This window comes from Pongo pygmaeus, chromosome 4 (genome assembly GCF_028885625.2).
Source record: "Pongo pygmaeus isolate AG05252 chromosome 4, NHGRI_mPonPyg2-v2.0_pri, whole genome shotgun sequence".
NCBI lineage: Eukaryota > Metazoa > Chordata > Mammalia > Primates > Hominidae > Pongo > Pongo pygmaeus.
The window spans coordinates 150,431,994-150,458,449 of NC_072377.2; the positions used below are offsets into that span (position 1 = coordinate 150,431,994).

Below are 26,456 nucleotides of genomic sequence, written 5' to 3' on the forward strand. Positions count from 1 at the left end.
GTCTGAAGGTTATTGTAGAAGCATTTAATAATACATACCTTTATTAGCCCAATCTGTTATCTTTACTGTCTTACTAAAATTTATCTACTTGTTAACCTAGACATACTATGCCATGTATCTTTGAGCTAAAACCCCCGATATTCAAATCTGTATTAGTCAGGGTTCCCCAGAAAAACAGAATTAATAGGATATATAGAAATATACATAACAGGGATTTATTTTAGGAATAGGCTCATATGGTTATGAAGGCCAAGACGCCCAATGACCTGCTATCTGCAGCTATATGAGCATCTCTTAATCCATTTAAGTTGACACAAAAAATTAACCATCACATGCTGCCATCTTTATCTTAAAACCAGTAGATATCCAAAATAGGTAGTATTTACTGTTGCTTCTTTCAATAAATATTTCCTGGGAGCCTACCCCATTCTAGGCATTTTTCTAGATGCTGAACAGACATCAATGAACAAAACAGGTAGAGTTATTGCCCTTAAGGAGCTTACCTTCCAGTGAGGGAAACAGACACTAAATAAATCATCACACAGGTAAATACAAAATTACATATTTTGCCTTGAAAGAAAAATAAAAAGAATGCTGAGAGAGAATAAAAGATTTATCTAATTCAGTTTCCATGTGTGCCCAATGAGGACACCTGAGGAAGTGACACTAAACAGAGACTTGAAAAAAAAGACCCATAGATGTCTTGTGTTTTGTCTTATCCAACATCCATTCACATCCTTCTATAACCATAGCCCAAGTCTTCCTGGAGAAAGTACTCTACCACATGCTCAGCCTCAGTGTTTTGGAGCTATTTCTTCCATCTCTGGCTGCTAGGGTGGGGCCAAGACCTAGGCTCAGTCAATCAGTGTATTCCATCTCCCTGGCCACAGTAATGATTCCGCTGATTCAGGGATGACCATATGACCTCTGTTAGGCCAATAACAGCAGCAAGGTTCCATTTAGAATCTTTGATCTAATCTATCAGGGAAGCAGATTATCTTCTTCACTGCACTGAGTCTTGTAAAGATACAACCTTGACACTAAAAGAAAAGAATGACATATAACTGAAGGACAGCTTAGTCAAGAAATATATCGTCTTGCCATCATTTAAGCTCTGATTTAAGTTCTGCCTGACCATATCCACCCATGAACTGTTCAGTCATGAGTCACCACACATTCCCTTATGTGTAAAGCGTGGTAGTCATTAGTGCTAGTCGTTTTTTTTTCTTCTGGTTCTGCTCCTCTGGACATATGGTAGGACTGCACTTCCTCAGTCCTTGAAGGTAGACATGGGACTTGGTTTGGCCAATGAAATGTGAGCAGATGTAATATGTGTCACTTTGGGGCAGAAGCCTTTAAGAGCTGGGGCACACTCCACCATGTTTCCACCCCTGCCATGGCAATCAAATAGATTCCAAATGGTGGGGATTCTGTCAACCTAAAGATCCTGACTGAGCATGACATGGAGCAGAGTTCCCCATCAACCAAGATGGAGAAATGAAAGCACTGACATTTTAGAGTTGTTCTTTACCACAACATAACCTAGCTCATCCTGACTTATATTTACCAGTTTCAATTGTTTTTCTGCCTTTTGAAGCAGAAAAGCCCTAACTCATATAATGAGTACAAGGAAAGTGGTGAAAAATGAAAGAGAAAGCATTCCAGTGAAGAACTTATGTGAAGGGAAGCAACTGAATTGGAGGAAGAAATGGAATTGGAGGTTGAAATGGAGAAGACCTGTTTTGAGGCTATTGCAGTGGTCCAGGTGGTATTGATTATGTCTATAGTGTTAGGAAACATAGAAAAGAATGGATAGATTCAAATTTTATTTTAGAGAAAGAAAATTATAGGAAATTATTTTTCTCTGCCAAAACCCATTGTTTCTCACTTTGACTTTATGTTAAAAGGTCAGGGGCAGAATAGAAAAGGCATAAGCTCTGAATAAGGAGACTCCAGTTCTGGGGCTAAGTTGCTTAATAAGTAGGATGTGACCTTGGACAAGTCTTTTGCCTGCTCAGACCTTCACTTCTTCACCTCTGTGAGCAAGGGGGAGCTTACTCCCCTAACTTTAGAGGTGTCTCTCCTTTTCCTTTAAGCACTGACATTCTATGGAGGCTAATCATAGGAAGCTACCACATCAAAACAGTTGAATGGGATACATGTTCCTGACTCAATTAAGGAAATACAGGAATGATAACCCACAAGACCTTGCCATAGTCTAGTCAATTTGTGAATGAAGAGAGTAAAATAACACTCACTGACATGAGGACTAGAAGCTTTTGATTATGATTTTGTAGTGGTGGTTTCTTTAACAAAAGCGTCTGGAAAATGGCCAAGATGGTATATGTGACACATTGTCAACGTGACTCACTCTGACTTGGATTCAGACAGACTCTTCTACATCAGATCTGTTCCTCTATATATAGCAATCTGAGATGCAGAAAAGGTACCCAGCAACATTTGACAAGGTGAACTTCACAGGCACTTTATCATAGCACTGTTCACTATAGCAGAAATTCCCAAAAAGTATACTTGAGGTGTTTTAACACAATACATAAACAAACAGGTATTATTAGTCGTTATTCCCTGATTTTGCATTTTAACTACTGGAATGTTCATTAGCTTAATGTCACACCTGCCCAGTTGGTGAGTTTGAAGGAATAACTAGATGTGGCCATCAGTGGATGAATAGATAAAGAAAATGTGGTATATGTACACAATGGAATACTATTCAGCCTTAAAAAAGAAGGAAATCCTGTCATTTGCAACAACATAAATGAAACTGGGGGACAATATATTAAGTGAAATAATCCAGGGATAGGAATATAAATGCTGCATGATCACACTTATAAGTGGAATCTAAAAAAGTTGAATTCATAGCAGAGTAGAATGGTGGCTAGCAGGGGCTAGGAGTGAGGGTAAGGATTAGGGAGATGTTGGTCAAAAAGTACAAAATTTGGCAATATAGTAAAACCCCATCTCTACAAAAAATTTTAAAAATTAGCCTGGCATGGTGGTGCATGGCTGTAGTCCCAGCTACTCGGGAAGCTGAGGCAAGAGGATCACTTGAGCCAAGAAGCTCAAGGTTGCAGTGAGCCATGATCTCACCACTGTACTCCAGCCTTGGCAACAGAGTGAGATCCTGTCTCAATTTTTTTTAATGCAAAATTTTAGTTAAACAAGAGAAATAAGTTCAGGAGATCTATTGTACAACAAGGTGACTGTAGTTAATAACACTGTATTGTATACTTGAAAATTGTTGAGGATAGATTTTAAGTATTCACCACCACAAATAAATGATAAATACACGAGGTAATACATATGTTAATTAGCTTGATTTAGCCATTCCACCATGTATGCATATTTCAAAACAACATATAGTACACCATAAACATATATCATTTTTATTTGACAATTAAAATAAGTTAATTAATTGATAATAATAACAAAATTGAGTATAGTAGTCAGTCATTCACTCCTTGTACTTTTTGACTCTATCTCCTTCAGGGAGGACAAATTCTGCACTGCTCTTGGCTGTGAAATCAATAGCGCTCCACTGCAGGGAAGACCTATGGGTGTACAAGTCTGTCCACACCTGGGGTTTACTCTTAAGGAGCCCATAATTGTCCAGCACCTAAGCCACATCCCCCAATCCAACTCTCACTAGTAATGAAGCTACTATTTTGAGCTCCACCTTCCTGATTCTCATCCATCTGTCAGATGGTGCAGAACTTGAGTAAGGGAAAGTAACATTTATTGAGTCTATTCAAATCTCAATACTTATATATTCATCTTAATGTGCACTGGAACAATATATGACCAGTTAATTAAACCCTGCAATTTCACAGAGATTATTGCTTAATAGGAAGCTAAGTATTTTAAGAGGTTCAATTTAATTGATTAAATCAAAATATTAAGAAAACAACAATACAGGTGGTACAAAATTAGAAATTTGGCAAATATGGCAAAAAAATATGAATTATGTGAATGACAGAAGTTTATGAATTACTATACCAAAGAGGAGAATTGATAGAAGGCATGTCTTAGCTCAATCCAGGAGTTTCATCATACTGAAAAGAATGTCAATTCAAGAGAAAGATTTGTAGTTGATGAAACCTTATAAAGTATAAAAAAGTATGGAATAGCAACATAGTAAGTTAAATTGGAAATATCAGTGTGAAATAATAAGCTTAAGAAGTATTTTTTCAGCTCTGAGTGGCCTAACAGCCACATCAATAGCATTCTGGCTCAGCACACATTCTCATGTGCAACTCCCAAAGCCCAGCTCCTGGACTTTACAATTATTTCCTGCTAAAAGGAAAAAGAATTCCTTGGAGAATAGCTAATTTCATTATTTAAGATGGAAATAAATCAGAACATTTCTTCAGTCTTCTATTGTTGCCAAAAAGCAAGAATGTTTTCAAGAACATCAGGGACAATGGTTAAAGAATAAGGGAGCCAGCATACAGGGCCCCTTACTAACTATATGGTGATAATTTTTAAAAATAAAATTTGTATTATAAAAAGAAAGCACATATGCCCCCAAAAAAGTCAAATGCAGGCCCAGGTCAAAAATATAGAACTTTGCTGCCCACCCCATAAGCCCCTTCCATGAGCCTCATCCCAACCACATCCCCATTTCTTTCTGCATATCGTCACCCAAATAGTAACGACTTCATTGTCGTTTTTATAGTATTATCATCCAAATGTGCACTCTAAACACTGTAGTTTAGTCTCTCCAATTTTTTTAAAACAATAACACGTCTTTTAAGATTAAGTTACAATGTGAGCATCAAAATCACTATTCCCACCACCATCATCATTACCACCACCATCATCATCATGAATTATAGGAAAAAGGCGAGTCTTATCAAAGGCTATGAATTCAAAATAACTCAAAACAGAAACGTTAATATGAAGTCTGTGCAAAAGGTCATTGTAATAGAAAACAGTTAATATAATAGAGCGTACTTATTTTCTTACTGATTTTAACAATTAAGAGGGCTTGATATTTCTTCTATGAATTTTATGTGTTTATGACACATAGTCATCTATCTCTCTATGTCTGTTTAAGGAGAATAAATGTTGGGAACTGTAAGCCAAAAAGACTATTCAGTTTGAGTGAACACTGACAATAACCCACCAGAAAGACGGTTTTGCAGTGTTTGCCAATGTAATAAATTACCAGACGACCTCCAGAGGAAGGCTAACTACTCACTCAATCCTCAACTCCTAGGAGATTAAATCTCAGTGCTAATAAGGAAGTTGTCAGTTTTTAATGCTAAGAGACCAAATCGATATTTGATTATGACAGGAGAATCAGTTATGTAAGAACAGCCAAGTGATAATTACAAAAACAATTCCAGGGGTAGATAGTAGGTTGCAAAATTAAACCCTAGGCATAAGATAAGGCCTGAAATAGTCTTGCTGACATAACAGATATCATTGAACTATAGAAAAGCTTACTATTAAAAGGTGGTTTAGGTTAGAATCACCTTGGGAGAAGCAACAAATCTAACCAAGAATTAATCAGTCAATAAACCAAGTCCTGCAATCTAGGCTGTTCTGATAAGATAATCTTTTCTTTGGGCCTTCTAACAATCGTGTGACCCCAGAAAGAAATAAAAATAACAATACTGAAATCCTGAGGGTATATCAAAACAAGCATAGAAAAACAAGCACAGAAATAAGAAAAGCATCAAACCCATGATATTGATGCCCTAAAGTAGATTTATGTGAAACTATAGCAATATATTCTGTAGTCTTTGTTTCTATACGTTTGTGAATTATGGTTTTGAAGTGTTTACAAGGGTTAGCCATTCCAAATACATAATTGCAGTTTGTTTAAATTGTTTACAGTGGTTTGCTTAATAAATTTGTGATCAGTATTTAAAGGCCCCAAGAAAAATTGGTTGTTAGATTTTTGGTGTTAGATTTATGAGCTTAATAAATTGAGCATTAAACAAAGAACAAATGGTTGCTAGTATTCCTCTCCATGAGAAAAACCTTCAGATATATAAGGCTACATCAACAAAGACCTGGACAGAAGATGGTCTTACCTTGTACTGGTTATTTTTTCTTATGTAATTAATCATCCCAAAATTTATTGGCTCAAAACATCATTTATTATCTCACAGTTTTGTATCCCACAGGTCAGAGATTTGGGCACAGCTTAGCTGAGTGGTTCTGACTCTAGGTCTCTGATGGGCTGCAATTAAGTTGTCAGCTGTGGTTGCAGTCATCTCAAGCTCAACTGGGGAAAGACCCAAGCTCACTCATGTGGCTGTTGGCAGGATTCCCTTCCCAGCAGGCGGCTGACTGAGGGCCTCAGTTCTTTGCTGGCTGTTGGTTGGAAGCCACCTTCTGCTCCTTGCCACGTGGACCTCTCCATAAGGCACCTTGCAACATGGCAGTTGGCCTCAACAGGTGAGCAAGCAAAAAGCCAGAGAAAGAGTCATGATCTTTGACAACCTAATCTTTGAAGTGACATCGCATCACTTTTGCCATAGCCTATTGTTAGAAGTAAGTCACTTGGTCCAGTCCACACTCAAGGGGAAGGGATTACACAGGCCAGGAATACCAGGAGATGGGGATCATTGGGAGGCATTTTAGAAGCTGTCCACTGGTGAAATTTTCACAAGGCATTGGCCCATAAGACAACAATACACTGAGGGCTGTGTATGTGCAATTAAATGTCATGTCTCTGCAAACACCAAATCACCACATATTTATAGAACACCTTCTATGCACCAAGCACAGTGTAGACGCTGGGGATACAATGATGCATGGCCACAGTTCCTGCCCTCAAGAAGCTCAAAGCTGAATGAGGGAGACCAACAATGAAAGGAGACTTAATCAATCTTTATTCTCTTCCCCTCCTATTACATGTATTATTTTATTTTGCAAATATTCGTTTAATTCTCTAATTCCCTGTGAGACCATGATGTCCTTGAGAGAAGATTCTATGTCTCTTTCATCTGTGTGACTGCTTGTGACGTACACATGGGCTGACACATAAGAGGCCTTCAAAAATTATAACACTTTGAACCTAAGAAAGCAGGCATGGTCAATTTTCTATTAGTCATCTATATCTTAGAGTGAATTAATGGCCCTAATCTTCTGGAAAATAATCACTGATGGAAGAAAACGTGTCTGGGAGCTGGATAATAGGGATGCTAAGGGGACTATACACAGAGGAAACTCATAGTGTAAAAGGAAATAAACATAGATTTTCGTTTTGTCAAGGTCTGATTTAACTGCCCCTTTCCTCCCTCCTTTCCCCAACTCTCAAGCAATAAGGAAGTTCTACTGTATTATGTTTCTAGGTCTTTTCTTCTCTTGGTTTTATGTGTTCTTTAACACAGGCAGTAATTATATGCCATAATTTTGACACTGACATAACTCCATTTCTCTCTCACATAATTGCATGAATGTGACTCTCTATAATTACTGTGTTTAATTAGAAAATGAGGACATGCGACTAATGAGGACAGGTGATTAAAAAACAACTGCGAACATCTCTTTCAAATTTACCTTTAGCATAAAATTCCCTCCGATTAAGCTCTAGTGAACCACAGAATTTTTTTTATAAATGTTGCCAGCACTCATCTAAACGAATATATTACCAGAGCAATTTATATTTGTGGAAGAGTTAGACTAGGAAAATATCATCTTACCTATGAACTGAAGCTTAAATGATGTCTTTGGCCAGTTTAATTTGGAAAAGTAAAGTATGGATCACAAAGTAAATAGTTAACTCTGTTTTCAAAAATTTTTAAATGTGCTATGCTCTCTTTAGCAGGGATCTTACCTGGAAACCAACATGAAAACAAGGAAGAAAAAGTAGAGTTGCTATAGGGGCAAAGGTTTAAGGCCTGTGGACTCTGCCCTTCCTGCTGCACAGAGCCCCTTAGTTAGGGAGGGGAACATATTGCCATTTCAAACCACAAATGTCCTTCAAGGAGGGTGGAGTCTGTGAAAAAGAAGCTTCCTGGTCTCTGCAGATCTTTGTGTGTGAAGAGTAGATAAGCCTTGAGGCTGAGCCTCAGTTGGAAATAGGAGCCATAAAGATGAGTCATTCTGGCAACAGAGTAAGAAGAATAAGGGTCAGCTGGGATGCGAAGACAGAGAGGGAAGGAGGAACCAGCAGAAGGGTGCTAAGTGGCTGGCACAGTCTGCAGAAGTCTTGTGAAGTCCTCTCATTACTACGATGCAGTATCAGTCCCCTAGGTAGATCCCCAGTTTCAGTACAGTTCGTTACACCACAAAGGCCTAGTAAGGCAAGATGTTTGTGAGGATCACAGAAAGAGCCTGTGTATTTACTCTGGGTGAGCACGGCATGGAAAGGAACAGTATGAGACTAAGAGATGGTCAATAAACTGAATTAATTCAACTTTAAGACGATTTAGGAGCTGATTAAGTGTGAACTGCTTAGAGCAATGCCTTACGTGCAGTTAAGGCTAATATGTGCTTGTTAATTTAAATAAATGCATACATACATTCTTTAACAAACACAGCCCCCAAACCAGGCCGATCTAACTTGACCTCAAGCAGACGAATGAAAGTTACTACAGTAAGTAGCAAAGGGTAGCTATAGTGTCCTCCCCAAACTGTGGGGCAAAATTCAGTTACTACGTGAACTAGAGGCCCAAGACTGTAATTTCATTAACGATAAATACTAAATCCTTTCTCATCTTTGTCTTCTGAGGACCTAGTACGAATGTCCAGAACATAGTAGAAATCTAACAAAAAATTATTCAATGAATAAATGAATGGATAAATGTTACATTTTTAAGACATGTATTTATTAAAAATTTTTTTGAGCTTTCTAAGGATATAGTATTATTTTAATCACAGCATCATTATGATGATATTTTTTAGCCTTCGTGTTTGTTTCTAGCTCTGAAGGGATTCTTGTAGTCTTAGTGGAGTACCAGGGCTAACCTTGTTTAAATTTATCCCTAACCCTGCCCAATCCACTGGCAAATACTTATAGTTCACAAATCAGGAAGTGGATGTTTTAGTGCAAACTTGTCTCCAGTAATAGGCAAAGAACTCAAGTATGTATGTTTTGCATACAAGGGGTCATAGCAATATTCCTGAGTTCAAAGGACGGTAAATAGAGCTTGTGGCTCTATCTTCACAATATATCCATAGTCTGACCACCTTTTACCACATCCACTGATACCACACTGGCACTATTAGCTGCCACCAAGATTATTGCAATAGTCTCCTAGCTGGCCTCCCATTTCTGCCCTTGCCAGTGGTGTCTCCTCTCAACACAGCAGCCCGAGTGGCCTGTTAAAACATAAATCATCAGACCATGACTCTCCTCTGCTCCAGTCGGTGTCCAATCAAGAAAACAGAAACCATTCCAGATATTTCCAAGAGAGGAAATATAGGGAACTGGTAACAAAGATTAGCGACTGCAGGTAGCCACTAACACCCCTAGGAAGGAGGAACAAAAGGGAAAATGGTGTTTCAGCGAGCCCACAACCAGAGCCAGTAAAGCAGCTACTGGTGGAAGCAAGCAGCCGGTCAGCATTCCCAGCTGCTGCTGCTGCTCCTGCAGCTGCCCTATGGGAAGGCTGCCGGGAACCCGATTTAAAAAAAGGAAGGCTCTTCCTCTCTCTCCTCTCCCAGTGCCCTGGCGCACCTAACAGGAAGCCAGCGGGCACGGGGGTCCGGAAAGTGTAGTTTGCACGTCTCCTGCCCCAGCGGCAAGGGGGCGAGGGGTTGAAAGGGAGTGGGGAGGGCGGTAACAGAAAACAGGCTCTATCCACAGCAGGCCCTCACTCAGAGTAAAACCCGACTTCTCATCGTGGCTTCTGAGGGAGGCGCCCCCGCCGTAACACACAAGAACCTTCCCTTCAGACGTCATCCCCGCTGCTGTCCTCATGCTCACCCAGACCAGCCACTCGGGCTCCTTCCCTGCTCTTCAAAGGTGCGGGCGCTCTTCTTCCCGAGTCTAGGATTTGCTGTTTCCTCTGCCTGGGATAGTCTTACTCCAGACACCTTCCCAGCTCACTCCCTTGACTCCTTTAGGCCTTTCTTTAAATGACACCTTTTCTTATTTCTTATTTTTATTTTTAATTTATATTCCTAGACATCAGTCTCAACCTGATAAATGGCACCTTTTCAAGGAGCCTCCCTGCAAGCTAATTTTAAAATTGCAACCTATTTTTTTTTTTTTTTTTTACACGGAGTTTCACTTTTGTTGCCCAGGCTGGAGTGCAATGGCACAATCTTAGCTCACTGCAACCTCCGCCTCCCGGGTTCAAGCTATTCTCCTGCCTCAGCCTTCCAAGTAGCTGGTATTACAGGCATGTGCCACCACGTCTGGCTAATTTTTTGTATTTAGTAGAGACGGGGGTTTCACCATGCTGATTAGGCTGTTCTTGATCTCCCGACCTTAGGCGATCTGCCCGCCTCGGCCTCCCAAAGTGCTGGGATTATGGTGTGAGCCACCGCGCCCGGCCTTTTATCCTTTTTAACAGCACTATATGTTACATATATGTGTGTGTATATATGTAATGTATGTGTTATATATATAGCTTACTATATATAAATGTATATATTTTGTTCTATAGGCTATATTTATTGCATAAACATATATATTATTCCCATAAATCTATATATTTAGTTGTCTATATTCCTTCACCAAAATTTAAGCTCGCAGGAGCATTTAGTTTGTTTTGTCTACTGATACGTCCTCGGTGCTCCATAAATACTTGTGGATAGTCAACAATAACATACTGTACACTTAAAAATTCATTAACAGGGTAGTTCTCATGTTAAGTGTTCCTACCACAATAATAAATGAATACTTGTGAAATGAACACAATAAATGTGATCATTAGTAGGTTATTTATTATGTGATGAAAAACATCAAAGGCTCTTTACAGAAGCTGAGGTTGCTCACACTTTTTCCTCTGGGCAACCTCCATAACCCTACTAAGGCTTAAATTAGATGCCCCTTCTGCATGCTCCAAATGCTCCCTGTAATTATCCTATCCCAGCACTTGTCACAGTGCATTGCAATTATCCATTTATGTATCTATCTCCTCCTCTAAAACTAAGTTCCATGAGATACCAAAGGAATGATGCCTCTCTGGGTAACACGATACATCAAGCACTTTGGAATACTGTCCTGTATGCAGCGGGGCTCAAACAATATTTGTGATGGAATATTCCTGTCAAAAAGCAGAATAGGGCCAGGTGCGGTGGTTCATGCCTGTAATCCCAGCACTTTGGGAGGCCGAGATGGGCAGATCACCTGAGGTCAGGAGTTGGAGACCAGCCTGGCCAACATGACGAAACCCCGTCTCTACTAAAAATACAACAATTAGCTGGGAGTGGTGGCGTGTGCCTGTGATCCCAGCTACTCAGGAGGCGGAGGCAGGAGAATCGCTTGAACCCAGGAGGCAGAGGTTGCAATGAACCGAGATTGCACCACTGCACTCCAGCCTGAGCAACAGAGCGGACTCTGTCTCCCACAAAAAAAAAAAAAAAAGCAGAATACACTCTCAACATCCCTCCTTCCTCTAGTATTCTGAAAAGTCAGAAGAGCCAACAGCTGTGAGAAAACATAAACAGAGGCAGGAGGTATAACAGTTAAGGACAGAAGCAAAGAAAGCTGGTGAGCAATATGGTAACTCCTGAGTATGAAAGGACAGACAAAACTATCATGGCTTCAAAAATATTTTAGTCTTTTTTATTAGAATTATTTATATTGCCTGAAAAGCATTCCATTGTTAAATTATGTTAAACGCTGAATATTAGAGAATAACAAACAAATCTTGAGAAATTATTAAGTTATGAAATCAAAATTATTATCACAGAACGCAGCAGGTCTCAAGAGATAAATTTTGCAGTGTTATTCTTAAGGGGCTTGGGGAGTGGGTGTTAGAGCTATAAAAGTTCATTAACAAAAGTATGTTCTAATTTTATAACCAACCTCAAGAGGAAAGAATCATCCTTACTATGCATATTCATGGATAGTAGAAACATTACTGCTAAAAATCAGCCTTGGTTAATTTTTTTCTTTTAGAGATTTCCAGTAGGTAATCTATAAAATACCTGCAGTCCTTTATGAAGAGATCATGGCTAGGTTCTAGACTTAAAGTGGATTTATTTATTTGGTAGTAATTCAGGGGCTCGAAGAAGTTATATCATACACACATATTTGAGCACCAAATTTATCATAAATAGCTTTGACTTGGCTTATAACCTCAGTAGTTAGAGGCACACAAAAATGTCTTATCTTGACTTAAGAAATAGTATTGCTCACTGTCTGCATAAATATTATCCAAACACACCGCATGGAAGAGGTTCAGGACTTTTAAAGGGAAGGCTCCTTGGCTTGCCTGTCTCCACAGTGAACATCCCATTTTGCTTGCTGTGGCCTGCTAGTGCGTTCAGCATTGGCTGTCCCTTTCCTCTTCTGCTTAATCAGAAATTCAGTTTGACCAATAATCATTTGAGATGCATTATAAGCAACAAGAAATCAGTTCATCAGAAACCTGCCTTTTTTATTCCTTTCTCACCACATAATTTTGCAAAATAACTCCCAACCTGATGCCTGAAGTGTACATGTATTTGCTCACTGAAGCAAGGAGAAAACTGAGCTAAGTCAAGTGAGATACACTCACACCATCCTGGAAGGATAATTTTAGAACCAGTTTCAAAGCAGACTATAATTCAAAAATGCCCCTGCCACTTAGACCCACACAGAGATGTTACTAGCCTCACAAAATGTCATCAGATAATTGAGTTTTGCCGGCAGTGGGAGTGACTGCAGCCACTGTGGCCTCCTTGTTGGGAGAGGCAAGAGGAGGAGAAGGGGGCGGTTTATTAGAAATAACTTTAGGGAGGGTAAGATAACAGTGGACATGCAAAAGCCACGGGCTATTGATTGCAAATCTGGCAAGGCTGTAGGCCATTCTCATTGCAGGCAGGGCACCTCAGGGCCCGATAGGACTCCTTAAATCTGTTGGCCAGCATCGAGAACTTGCTGCCGTGGCACAGAGAGCAGGTAGCACTGCCCGACCCTCGGCAGTGAAAACAGCTGTCCTCGGGAATGTCCCCTTCCTGCAAGAGACAGGTTAGGGTTTAGTTAAAGCAGCAGTTCAAGTCCGTTGTTCACATGCAGGTCAAAACAGCACTAGACTACAGCAAAGGCTGGGGCAGAATAGAGGAAAATGCTTCCCACAAATGTCGGTGAGAGAATCATCTGCGACCCAGAATAGTCACAGCAATTTTATCAGAGAGGATTCCCCTGGTGGACACCTCTAAGACAGCATCCCCTGCCACCACACTTTGCATTCCGAGACTTCATGATCTTTATTGCCCTTGTCACTATCTCTGACCTGTTTTTTCTGTAAGCTCCATAAAGGGCAAAGACTTTATTTCCCTTATTGCCAAATACTGCAAGTGAACCCTTGTAGCATGCCTGATAGGTGCCAGGTGCTGTTCTAAGTGCTTGCTATATATCATCCATCTAATCATCACAAAATCCCAGTGAGATAGTGTAAGTATTATTATCCTTGTGTTGCAGTTGGGAAAATGAGATACTGAGAAGTCGTTTGCCAATGGTCACACACACAGCTTGAAAAAGGAAGAGGTGGGTTCTCATCTCAGCGATTTGAGCACCAGAATTCACACTCCTAATGCCTATGTACACAGCCCCTCATTGTAGTTGTCCATAGTAAGTGCCCAAGACTGTTCCGTGTGACTGAGAGATGACTGAGTGGAGAAATGAATGAATCGATAAATGTTACAATCCTTCAAAGCTTAGCTCTGAATGCTTGCAGTATTTATATCTTTATTCTCTTTGAGAGCTAAGGCCCAGTGATTAAGAGCTCTGTACTTTGGAGTTAATAGACTAGGACTGAGGCTATTGTCTGCCATCAGCTGTGCAACTTGAATAGTTCCCTTAGCCTCTCCCAATCTGTTTCTTTATTTATAGAATTGAATAATAATGTTTACCCTTCTGAGTAGCTGGAACATTAAATGAGAGAATATATGTAATGCAATATTATCTGTCAGATCATAGGTTCACCTTCTTCTAAGCCTTGCTAACAAATCTCCAGTTCTTGACTCCCATTCTCCAGAAAATGTTCCTTGGCTATTGTCTTGCTCTCTCCCTTAAAGCTATCTTAAGGAAATTGGTGATCTTGGTACTCCTTATAGACTATGAACCTTCCCAGAAATAAGGGGAGATACTAGATCGAAACCTACTAAATCCAGTACCAAGTCCTGGCCATTTCAGCTTCTGAAAATCTCAAATCCATCCTGCTTTCTTCATCCCACAACTACAATCCTAGCCCAATTGCCCACTGACTCTGGCATGAACTGAGTGTGGACCCATGCCTCTGGTCTTGTGGGATGTTCTCCCCACTGATGCCAAGCTTATTAAGTTGCCTGCAGTAATGATTGTTACATAGAAAGCAATTAGGAAACCTTTTTAATGAACACTTGCCCTCCAGATAAAACCTCAGGATAAAACCGAGTCTCCTTAGCTAATTTAAATTTTTTGTCACTTCTTTCATCAGGATCTTGTTCATGGGCCTCTCTGTACTTGGTCTCCAGGGACCTTTCCCCGATCCCAATGCAGCCAACTCCTGCTTGTCCCCAGAAGTCAGCTTAGCAGCTCTTCTTCCAAGAAGGCTTGCCCACCCACAGCTCTGGACCAGGAGTTCCCCCACCCCCATGGCCACCTGTACTGCTCCTGGCATGACAGGTATCCCATACTCCAATGAAAGTTCCTGTTGATTAGACAGGGAGCTCTCTGGACTTGTACCATTTCATCATCACTTCCCAAACATCTAGTGCAGTGCCTGGCACACTACTTATGCCAAATGAATAAACAAATGAACAATAATATCTGGAGAACCCTTCCTGTTCTTAAATTCTAGGGACCAACAAGACAGCAGGAGTCCAATGGGTAGCTCTACCCAACTCATTCAGCTTTCTTTTATAACCTAAGAATAAAAATAATCCCTGAAAAGGGAGGCATAAGTTTTGAAAATAGCTCCATCATGCTGCAAATTGCCTAAGAAGATACTAAATTTTATTTATTCTAGATTTAAGGAATGAAAGTAATTACCCAATTGACAAAAACTCAAATCATGTCTATGTACCCTTTTGTTAATATTTTATTGATTGCTACCATATTTTAGTATATTAACAATGGAGAATTTGTTTTCTTAAAGTATTCAAAATAATTCGTATTTGCAAAAATATTCTTAAAGCAAATTGCCAAGATTCATTTCCTGCCAAATCCATTAGGTTTTATGTTTTGTACTTCATCCCAGTGAGATTTTAATAACATAAGTCCACACTGCGAGGGAAAGTACAGTAAAATCCTACCATAATGCTATACATGTGATCCAAAAATTCATTTGCATAAAATGCCAGATCAGATATTGAAAGATTAATTAAATGACCTAGTAAGCCTTCTGTAGAGAATAAGAACATGTCTTCCATCAAATTATATCTAATGTCATATAGTTCTAGGGTGCACTACATTATTAGAAGTTTCACTGGAGTTTCCATTCTTATTCTGGGTTACCACTCTCTGACCACTTACCCTTAACATGCTCTTTTTAATCATTCAGCTAATTCAGCAAGTATTTAATAAGCACCACTCTATACAAGACTTGTATACTATAAGCCTCTTTCTTCCTTTCTCTGTATCTTTTAAATTATTCTCAGAAAATATTTAGTAGGATATAGAACATAGTTGCACAGCATAGCTTAGGTTCTAGAACCCAACAGACCCACCAATCCACCTCTTACTAGCTCCATGACCAAGAAGAGGGGCCTGATCTTTTACTGCAGACTCCAAGGCTTGGGGAGCCCTGAAGATGGTAACCAACGCCAATTGAGGCTGCATAATAGGGTGGTTATGGTCAAGAGACTGTTCAACAGATGGACCTAGATTTGACTACTGGCTCTAATGATCTCTGGCAAGTTACTTAACCTAAGCCTCAGTTTCCCTAGCTGCAGAATGTGACTATTAATAATATCTACCTCACAGGGTTCTTGAAAGAGTTAAATGAACTATTGCATGGAGCATTGGTCATGGTGCCTGGCTATCATGAGTCCCCAATAAATGGCAGCTATTATGATTATGATTATGATGAGATGATTGTTGCTATTATTTCAAAGTGAGATCACATAAAGCATAAAGAAGCCCAGATGATTTATGGCCTCAAATTCACTGAGCACAAAGCCAGATTTTTCCCCTTCCACCTTTTGCTGTGGCTCGATTCAATTATTCCTCTCCTCTTCTTTGATAGTTAATACAGAAGCTCAAGCCTGGCTGGGCTTTCAGCCTTGCCCTACTCTTTCATCAGATTCTTACTGCTGCCCCGTTCCATCTAACAGAACAAAGAGGCTCTTGGTCAGAAGGGGCTCCTTGATATTCTTTGACCTTCTCTTTTAAAATAAAACTTGTCTAGGCATTTACTGCATGAGGGATTGGGCAAACAAATAGCAATTTAAAACAGAGTTTAAAGGACAGACAAGTGAAGTATAACCTTTCACAGCAGACTTCTGCTGCACACCTCTGTTCTAGTTTATAGCATTACAGCTAAAAAACGCAGATCTCTCCAAATTGAACTTAAAGGTAATTGTCATATCAGGCTTACTCTTGCTTTTTTATTCAGGCCTGCAGTATGACCTGCCTTTTATCATTGCTGGTCCTCTTCTGAAAATACATGCTCCTACAACTTACAATATAGCATGATAGATAATAGAATTAAAAAATGTTATAGTGGGAAGGTAGCGCTTTGGATCAACATGTTCAGTCATCTGCCTGCTGCCAGGTTAGGTTCTTTTTTAAAAATTTTTTTGTATAGACAGGTCTCATTATGTTGCCCAGGCTAGTTTCGAACTCCTGGGCTCAAGGGATCTTCCCTCCTCTGCCTGGGATTACAAGCATGAACTACCACACCCGGCCCAGGCTAGGTTCTTAATAGTTCTGCATAGAACATGAGAGAAGGTAATGGCCAAAGACTTCTTACCAGCTGGCACTTTGGTCTCAAATTCCAGTATTGTTTCCACAAACATTTAACTAATATTCACTGATTACCTGTTATATGCCAGGCTGTATTTTTCTGATACTGGAACTACAATGTTGCACCCAGCATAAACATGGCCAGGCCTGCCCTCATGGAGACCTAACTGGTAAGAGCAAACACCAACCAAATAATCACACAAATTAAAGTAAGATTGCAACTGTGATGAGGGATGTAAGGTGCCCTGACAGGTCAATCCTAGAGGATTTTTTCCTCATGGAAGCCAGGGAAGATCCCTCTGAGGAAGTGGTGCCTCCTCTGAGATCTCAGAAGCTGAAGGCAAGGTGGTAGGGAGTCTGGGGACATTCCAGGCAGAGGGGATTGGCCTCTGGTAGGAAAGAGAAAACAATCTATGAGGGATGGAGATGGGGAGATGGGCAGTGTGTCTGGGGCCAAAAGCTTGAGAAAAGATGTGTAAGAGATGATGCTGGAGGGGCCAGCAGAGGCCAGGCTACACAGAGCTTTCTAGGACAAGTAAGGAGTTTGGGGTTTTATCCCAAGCAATGAAAAGACACTGAAAGCTTAGAGGGGGTGACTATATGGTTTGGCTCTGTGTCCCTACCCAAATCTCATCTTGAATTGTAATCTCCATGTATCAAGGGGGGAACCTGGTGGAAGGTGATTGGATCATGGGGGGCAGTTTCCCTCATGCTGTTCTCATGATAAGTGAGTTCTCACCAGAGCTGGTCGTTTTAAAGCATGGCACTTTCTCAAGCTCTCTCTCTCTCTTTCTCTCCCCTACTGCCATGTAAGACGTGCCTTGCTTCCCCTTCACCTTCCACCAAGATTGTAAGTTTCCTGAGGCCTCCCCAGCCATTTGGAACTGTAAGTCAATTAAACCTCCTTTGTTTATGTATTACTCAGTCTCAAGTACTATCTTTAGAGCACTGTGAAAATGGACTAATACAGTGACAAAAGGGGTGACCTAATCAGATTACATTTAAAAATATCTTTTTGAGTGTGGGGGCAGGTTGGAAAGGTACCTGAATGGATGTGAGCGGAACTTTCAGAACCTTTTGCTAGAGTCCCAGTTGCTTATGCTCTAGGGGAAGGGAAGGAGAGGTAGAAAAGAAGAAAGAAAAAAGTAGATTTTAGAGAAATTGTGGAGAGGTAGATAGACTTATGATATGGGAGAAATGAGATAAGAAGGAACCTTTAGTGCCTCTTGTCTAAGGCCATTACTCAAAGCCCAGTCATGACCTTCTTGTTCTCATCATCTGAACCCTCCCAGAGTGGAGACATCACTCAAGTTCCAGAAAGCCCCTGACCAATTTTTTCATAGCAATCCCAGGAGATTACAGTGAATTCCACAGAAAATATCAAGTCCCAGAAAGCCCCTGACCAATTTTTTCATAGCAATCCCAGGAGATTACAGTGAATTCCACAGAAAACATCAAGTCCCAAGAGATGGAATCTAAGAGAGAGAAAATTCATTTATCCAGCTACCCAAGCTTTTAATCTTTTGGCTTAAATGCATCAAAATTGCTTCCTCCACCCCAACCTCACACTGTGAATTAATGAATATCAGCCCTCCTCCCCCTGGTCTGAGCATGTCTGAGCTATGGTTTCCAAGGTGGTGTGTGCACACTTCTAAGGGGTATGAGAGGAAAACATTGGAATATTTATATTTACTTTTTATCTAAAATTAGGCAGATATTAAGCTTTATTAACATTTTTTAAAGAATTTTTATACTAACTTTTAATAAACTTGTGGACACTGACAGCCATATTAGGTCAGGCCGTCACTAGACAAGTGTGGTACCCAAGGGACCCTGGAGTAAGAGTGACGTTCAAATGTTGCTGACAGTAGCGTCCAGCTCACTTGTTCACTTTCAGCACATTGCAACATGTTGCAGTTTACTTGTGCCTGGTCTAGTAGATTTACAAAGGATACTCCTTAGTTTTAGCTAAACTAATCTGCCAAATGGAATCATGACTTTACATGATGTCTTCCAGGAGACTATGGATCATGGATAACACCAATAATAGAAGAACAAGTGAAGCCATAAGAAAAGATAGGGCCAGGCCAGGCACAGTGGCTCACGCTTGTAATCCCAGCACTTTGGGAGGCCGAGGCAGAGGGATCACTTGAAGACAGGAGTTCAGGACCAGCCTGGCCAACATGGTGAAATCCCATCTCTATTAAAAATAAAAAAAAAAATTAGACAGGCATGGTGGTGGGTGCCTGAAATCCCAGCTACTCGGGAGGCTGAGGCAGGAGAATCACTTATCCAGGAGACAGAGGTTGCAGTGAGCTGAGATCACACCATTGCAATCCAGCCCAGGCAAAGAGAGTGAAACTCCTTCTCAAAAAAAAAAAAAAGAAAAAGAAAGAAAATATAGGGCTGATATTTTTTTCCACCTCTAGAACCAGCTGTTCATAAACCACATTGCACAGTGAAAACAATAAATATTTAATCAGATCTAAAAAGAAGTCAGCCAAAAAATTAAAAATTTAGAGTATCTGAAATATGGACTTATAACTACTATTGCTAACAATGTACCATTAAAATATAACAAATGTTAAAATTCCTCGTATCTTCAAATTTAGGTATCTTAGGTATTCATATTCAAAAGATTTTACTTAAGCAGTGTACAATCAAGCCAGCTTGGAGACCATTGCTGTAAGGCCAGCTCCGAGCAGGATAGTCAAGCTCCCCAACGCACCTGTGTATACCGGTTTTGGGGGAATGTGCTTTCTGCCTCCACCAAAGTTCTATCGTGCTGGTCCCTGCCTCCATAGCTTTCTTCTTTGTTCATCAGAGACTCTTCCCCAGCCTCCTCTTCCTTCTGGAGAATTTTCCTCACAAAATCTCTCTTGTCCATTGGGGTTCGAATGATTTTCAGGTTATTAGTGTAGATGATTATCTTTCCAAAATCTATAATAGGTAGGGGCTAGAGAAATGGAGAATGAGCATGGAAACTTTACCACCAATCACCAAGTAGAGGGCTGCAGAACCTATCCAACATACCAGGAAACAGTAGAGAAGGAACTTCTACCACCCAGCATTTTTGATCCCATCAGACCCCAAAGTCACAGTTCATTCCCTGGTCTGTTTGCTCTCTCTAAAAGCCATGAAAGCCAGCTTCCTTCTTCCTGTTGATGGTGACCAATCAAAGCTGAACTACTCAGAGTATTAGAGTCTGGAGAGCAGGGACTAGAGTTTCTATGTGTACTGCATACCCCAACAGCCAATGCAGGGCTGGGTACAATGAGTGTTTAATAAACACAGAGGAACACTTTTTTGTTTTATATAAATATCTCTCTAATTTTTTATCAGCATAAATAATAATATTAGTAGATACCATTTATTGAGCACTATTTGTGTCTCAGGCATCATGCTAAGCATTTTACCAACATTGCCTCAGTTTCTCCCCAAACATCCCTATGAAGCAGATGCTATGGTTTCCACATTTTAAGGTGAGGAGACTGAGCCTCAGTGGGGTTAAGTGCCTCACCAAGGTGACAGAGTTATTCGGGCACTGTAACTAGAATTGGAACCCAAGTCTGTCACCCTAAAGCCCATATTTTTACCACCTATATCACACTATTTAAAAGTATTCTCCCCCCAAAAAATAGGATCATAATATATACTCTGTTGCAACCTATTTTTTTCATTAGCTATATAATATGAAAATCATCTATGCCAATAAATAGACTTCTAAAGCATCATTATTAATAGCTTTTGTTCTCTTGCATGGATTTGTCATGTGTTACTTAATCATTTGCTCAGGAATAAACCTGGATAATACCACAATGCAGTAGAGAGGACTGGAGGGTAACTGTTTGGAAATTACTTTAAATAGAAGACTGCCTGACTGCAGCATCTAAACAGATTTGGTTTATACAGTTCTGTAAGCAGGGCAGAGTATTTCATGCTGAGGCATTTAGTTGTGTAGTGTGATTGTGACATACAGGAAAGTCATGTAACCTCTCAACTTCAGTTTGCTCGTTTGCAAAGGGGCTGACATCCAGCTGGTAGGCGTCACCACAATGAAGCTAGTGATTAAAATACAGAAATGCTTCCATACTGAGTGGTAAACATGTTGTCCTGAGACTCCTGAGTGCCCTCCAATTACCCAGCCTCCCTTCAGGGAGCCTCTAACATCCCTAAACCTAGTGATGTAAGAGTTAATACTTAGGGACCCAAGTCTCAGTACCCTTCTCCAACACTCTATTGGCTTCTCTGCTGATTGAGCAATGTTCCTGTGGTTAAATATTTTTACTTTCATCCCTGAGGCTAATTATATCAACTTCTGGGGGTGGGAGGTACCACGAAAAACATATAAAATAGGGTTTGCAAAAGCTGGAGATACTATGCAGATTGTGAGAACTGTTGCCATTGTTATTATTTAAAATTATTCTTCTGTAGTGCTTGCACAATCATACTACACAACTAAATACTTCAGCATGAAGTATTCTGCCCTGCTTATAGGACTGTATAAACCAAATCTATTTATACGCTACAGTTAAGCAGTCCTGTATTTAAAAGATACTCAGCCAAAACCTGGCTTGAGCAAGACTTCAGTATTCAGGCTCTCTTTGTTGAAACACCCATGGAGTTTTCAATAATTATTTATTAAGCCACAAGCTTCCTATCTGGCCCAATTTTCTCTCCCTTTCTTCAAGGGATCGTGTAGCAGCTTCCATTTCCTATTGTTTTATGCAGGCTGGATTCTTATTTCACACTCTGGACTATCAGTTTCTGAATATCAGAAGATAAGGATGGTGGTACTTTTCGAAGGTTCCATTTCTACTTCCAGTAATAGCCAATGAGGTTCAGTTACTAGGAAGCTTTTCATCTCTAGAGCTGATTTTTTTCAAGACAAAACTCTCAATATGCTAAGAGAATCTGAGATCACCTACTCCAAACCCCTGTTTCTGAGCTGCTCAATGTCTGAGACACCCAAGATAGCAAGTTTATTTTTTGATGTACCCCAAAGATGGAGGGTCTCAAGTCACTTTTAAGGTGTGTTTAAGATAGGCAAATTCTTCCTTGTGTCTAAGAAAACTGTCTGTGTGTAATGAAAGTTCATGTTATGTGGTTACATCAAATGTCAATGGGGAACACCCACTCCTACATGACAGAGGGCCAGGACAGAGCCAAGAATTTTTCATTTCCTTTCTAGTGCACAGAATGGCAACCTGTGTGATTGAGCACTTGTAAATACTCTTTTGTCTGTGGCAACATGCCTAGAGATTATTGATCAGGCACTATTAAATCTTTCCACTGCTCTGTTTTTAAATGCAGAAATGCCTTACTGGGTACTAGAAATTCAGTGGGCTTTGGAGATAGACAGACCTGAGTTCAGATTGTATTAAAATGATGTTTGACAACTGTATGAGATTTGCAAGTTAGTTAACCCTTATGAACTTCCGTTTTTCCAATCTGTAAAACTCTCATAGAAATGTTGTGAAGATGAAATTATGCAATATGTATAAAGTAGGTGTTCAGTAAATGTTACCTCCCTTCCTTTTCCCTTCCATTTTCTTTGAACCTTATAAACTTCAGTTTTAATTGCTTAAAATATTTTTATTATTTATAACTTTTTTCTCTACCCATCACATAAAATTTAAAAGACTCAACATTTCTTTGATAAGAACCTGCTCATTATTACAATGGTGGGTAACATTCACTAAGCACATAAAATGTGCCAGGCACAATGCTAAGAGCTTCTTTTTTTCTCTTTTTTTTTTTTTTTTTTTTGAGACGGAGTCTTGCTCTGTCACCCAGGCTGGAGTACAGTGGCACAATCTCGGCTCACTGCAAGCTCCGCCTCACGGGTTCATGCCATTCTCCTGCCTCAGCCTCCCAAGTAGCTGGGACTACAGGCGCCCACCACCACATCTGGCTAATTTTTTGTGTTTTTAGTAGAGACAGGGTTTCACCGTGTTAGCCAGGATGGTCTCCATCTCCTGACCTCGTGATCTGCCCTCCTCGGTCTCCCCAAGTGCTGGGATTACAGGTGTGAGCCACCGTGCCTGGCCTGAGCTTCTTACGTGTTATCTTTTAAAATCATCACAACAACTCTTAAGCAACTCCTTTGATTACCCTCATATCACAATGATGTTGAAGGTCAACAGGGTTAACTAGCTTGTTCGAGCTTACCCAGTAAATGGGTAGGACTGAACATCAAGCTCAGGTTTGACAGGTATCAAAGTCCTTGTTTTTTAGAAAGATATATATATATATATAATCATGGTAATCTGTACATAACATAGAATTTACCATTTTAACCCTTTCTAAGTATATAACTCAGTGACATTAAGTGCATTCACATTACTGTGCAGCCATCACCACCATTCATCTCCAGAACGTTTTCTTCTTCCCAAATTGAAAACCCGTATCCATTAAACAATGACTCTTCTTCTCCCCTGCCCCCAGCCCCTGCCATCCACCATTCTACTTGCTGTCTCTATGATTTTGAACTACTCTAGGTACCTCAAATAAGTGCAATCATACAGTATTTGTGTTTTCATGACTGGCTTATTTCATTTAGTATAACGTCTTCAAGGGTCATCTACGTTGTGCATGTGTCAAAATGGCCTTCCTTTTCAAGACTGAATTGTGTTATATGTACATACCGCATCTTGTTTATCCATTCATCAGTCTATAGACATTTGGATTCTTTCCACCTTTAGGCAATTGAGAATAATGCTGCTATGAACAATATTGTACATATATCTGTTTGAGTTCAGAGCCCTTGCTTTGAATTATTGCACTTAATTGCTACCCAATGTGGTCTCATAGCCAATATTTACTAGGAAGTGTTTTACATTTGGATTCGTTATTGAAAAGTCATGACATTAGCTCTCATTTTATTCTTTTTCATAAATACCACATTGACAAATGATTCCAGGGTGTGGAGCTACATGAATCCATCCTGGCCACTCTCATGCTCAGAAGCTGGCTATGATTGGGATGGGACACTTGATCAGGAAACAAAGAAAACAGAGATAATGAGGCCAAGCAGGAATCGGACCTTCAACATGGCCTCTAAAACACATAGAGTACTGTGTTTTAACCAACTGAGCCATGCTGCCATGAAGACTCATTTACCTAGATTTATAAATTCTATAGTCCTAGCTACCAGAGAGGCTGAGGCAGGAGGATCCCTTGAGCCCAGGAGTTTGAGATTGCTGTGAGTTATGATCATACCACTGCACTCCAGCCTGGTTGACAGATGAGACCCTGTCTCTAAAAAAGAAAAAAAAATTATACATTTTCATAAATGCTAAATTTAGCACATGATTTATGAAGATCAAGCAACCCAAAATTTATCTACTGTGGCCTCGTATAAGGTTTGCATGAACTGTGTCTTTGTAAATTCTAAATCTACAAATAAGACATAGTTAAAAAGAAATAGTATAAGTACAAGACTAGCCAAGTACCTAGGATCTAATAAGCACTCAAAAAATGGTAGCTATTATTATTATGTAATAATATGGTTCTCTAAAAAAAGGAACATGCCCTAAAGCAAAACATTTGTAGAATCAGATCTGGATTCTTATTCTGACTCTGTACCCAATGACCCTGTAGTATCAGATGGATCCCTTAACAACTTGGCACTCAATTTTTCTCATCTGCAAAATGGGAATGACCATACTTTGGCTTTTCTCCCCAAGGTTATAGTAAAGACCCAATGCCATAGATATAGACAGAGATAGTATGTGATGACACTTTGTAATGCATACGTCACCCCATTAAGATAAGAGGTCATTCATTTCAGCCCCCTTTAATATCAAAAACAAGCCTAGTGTTATCTTTGGTAATTGTGAACATGCCCATAATTATACTTTTACCAATGCCAGTAAAGCCAGTAATACATTTGTCTGCAATAGATGTGTTATCTATTCCCTTAGGAAACTGACAATAAAAATAATTCAAGAGTAATTATCTGGCTTTCACATTTTAAAGATGAGAACACATCCTGGTGTGCTATTCATTAATAAGGTGGATACATTATATAATTGTATTTTATCTTTTTTAAAAAGGCATTCATGGTCCCACTGACAGCATATATACATCTCCTATGAATTTTTGGATACCAGTGAATGTTTTCCAGGTTCTACCTTAAAAGAAAATCACGTATGGACTTTTGATTATCCATGGTACTGGGAAGTAATTGAAATTCATAGATTAAACACATGTTTCAATCGAACCATTAGCTCAAACTTCTTCCTCACATAACATGTCCTCTGGCTGATTTGTGTTTCACCATCCCTTCCCAGGACTCCAACTACCCAGAGCTTATGCTAAGGAGCAATGGAAAGGAAAAATAAATAGACAAAGCAGGCAGTAGGAGGAAGACAATAGGGGTAAAAAAACAAGACATGGATAAACTGCAAGCTCAGTAATTGGCTGGAGTAAAATGAGCACTTTCAATCAGCTCTTTCAGGAAACAAAACGACTGCATAATTGTCTAAAATCGCAGTCTGACAACCTGAAAACCACTGCACCTCTATTTAATTTACATTCCAGGAAAACTCAGTCAAAGATCCAATTACAATGAATTACCTTGGATGGAATTTGAATACTATATATGCTCATTGCACTTTCCAATTAGTAGTCAACAAGCATGTTATTTTTACCCCAGAAATAATTTGTCTAATAACAGCTTCCCATTTGGTGCACCAATAGTTCTGGTTGGTACTGGAGGGGGAGCAAGACACAAATCTGAACCATTTAGGAGTTTCTCTAAACACGTTTTAGGAAGCCCTACCCTTAAAGCCTATATGCCATGCACCATACCAACCTTATGGTCATTCGCCTTGTAATCGTTGAACCGAGGCTGGCCGCCTGCCAAGGTGTAGGCATTACCCTCTCTAAACACACTGATCCTCTGAGCAGTCAGCTTAGGGGAGCACAGCTGGGGCCTGGGGACTTCCCCAGACCCATAAACACCATCCATTGGTTCAAGAGACTCTTGCAGAAAACTGTGAGGGTATTCCTCCTTTGGTGACTGTAATTCCTGCCCATCCTCAAAGACCTGCTTCAATACTCGACCGCTGTAGGAGGAGGAGATTTTAAATCGTACTTTCCGGGGTTTGCCATCACTCTTCTGATTCAGCTTTTTCTCAAGGTCCTCCATCAGCAGAAAGTTGACCCTGTGGTCTCCAGCCTTCCGTGCAGCCGGTGAAACTTGGGCCTCTGAGAAAAAGGCATTTTATTTTCTCTCCTCCTGCATATAATTAATTCAAGTTGTTGCTGGGGTATGGTCAGTTTACAGCAACTGACACCCATACATTAAATATTGATAGACCCTCATGAAAAGGCAGGTGATTCTGGTTTGATGGAGTGGATGGAATATAAGACAAGATTGATTCTTCTCATAATCCCAAGCTCACCATGACTTCACCCCAACTCTAGCTTT

At 40.0% G+C, this 26,456-nt stretch overlaps 1 protein-coding gene across 1 annotated transcript; it reads right to left on the reverse strand.

The window, feature by feature from the left end:
- Positions 1–11,699: 11,699 nt before the first annotated feature.
- Positions 11,700–26,227, reverse strand: GRXCR2 (glutaredoxin and cysteine rich domain containing 2). The gene is made up of 3 exons (XM_054489508.1): positions 25,839–26,227; positions 19,749–19,976; positions 11,700–13,089 (listed from the first exon to the last, which is right to left on the reverse strand). Exons 1-3 carry the CDS (start codon positions 26,172–26,174, stop codon positions 12,907–12,909), a joined length of 747 nt encoding a protein of 248 aa, XP_054345483.1. The 5' UTR covers positions 26,175–26,227; the 3' UTR covers positions 11,700–12,906.
- Between the last annotated feature and the right edge of the window lie 229 nt (positions 26,228–26,456).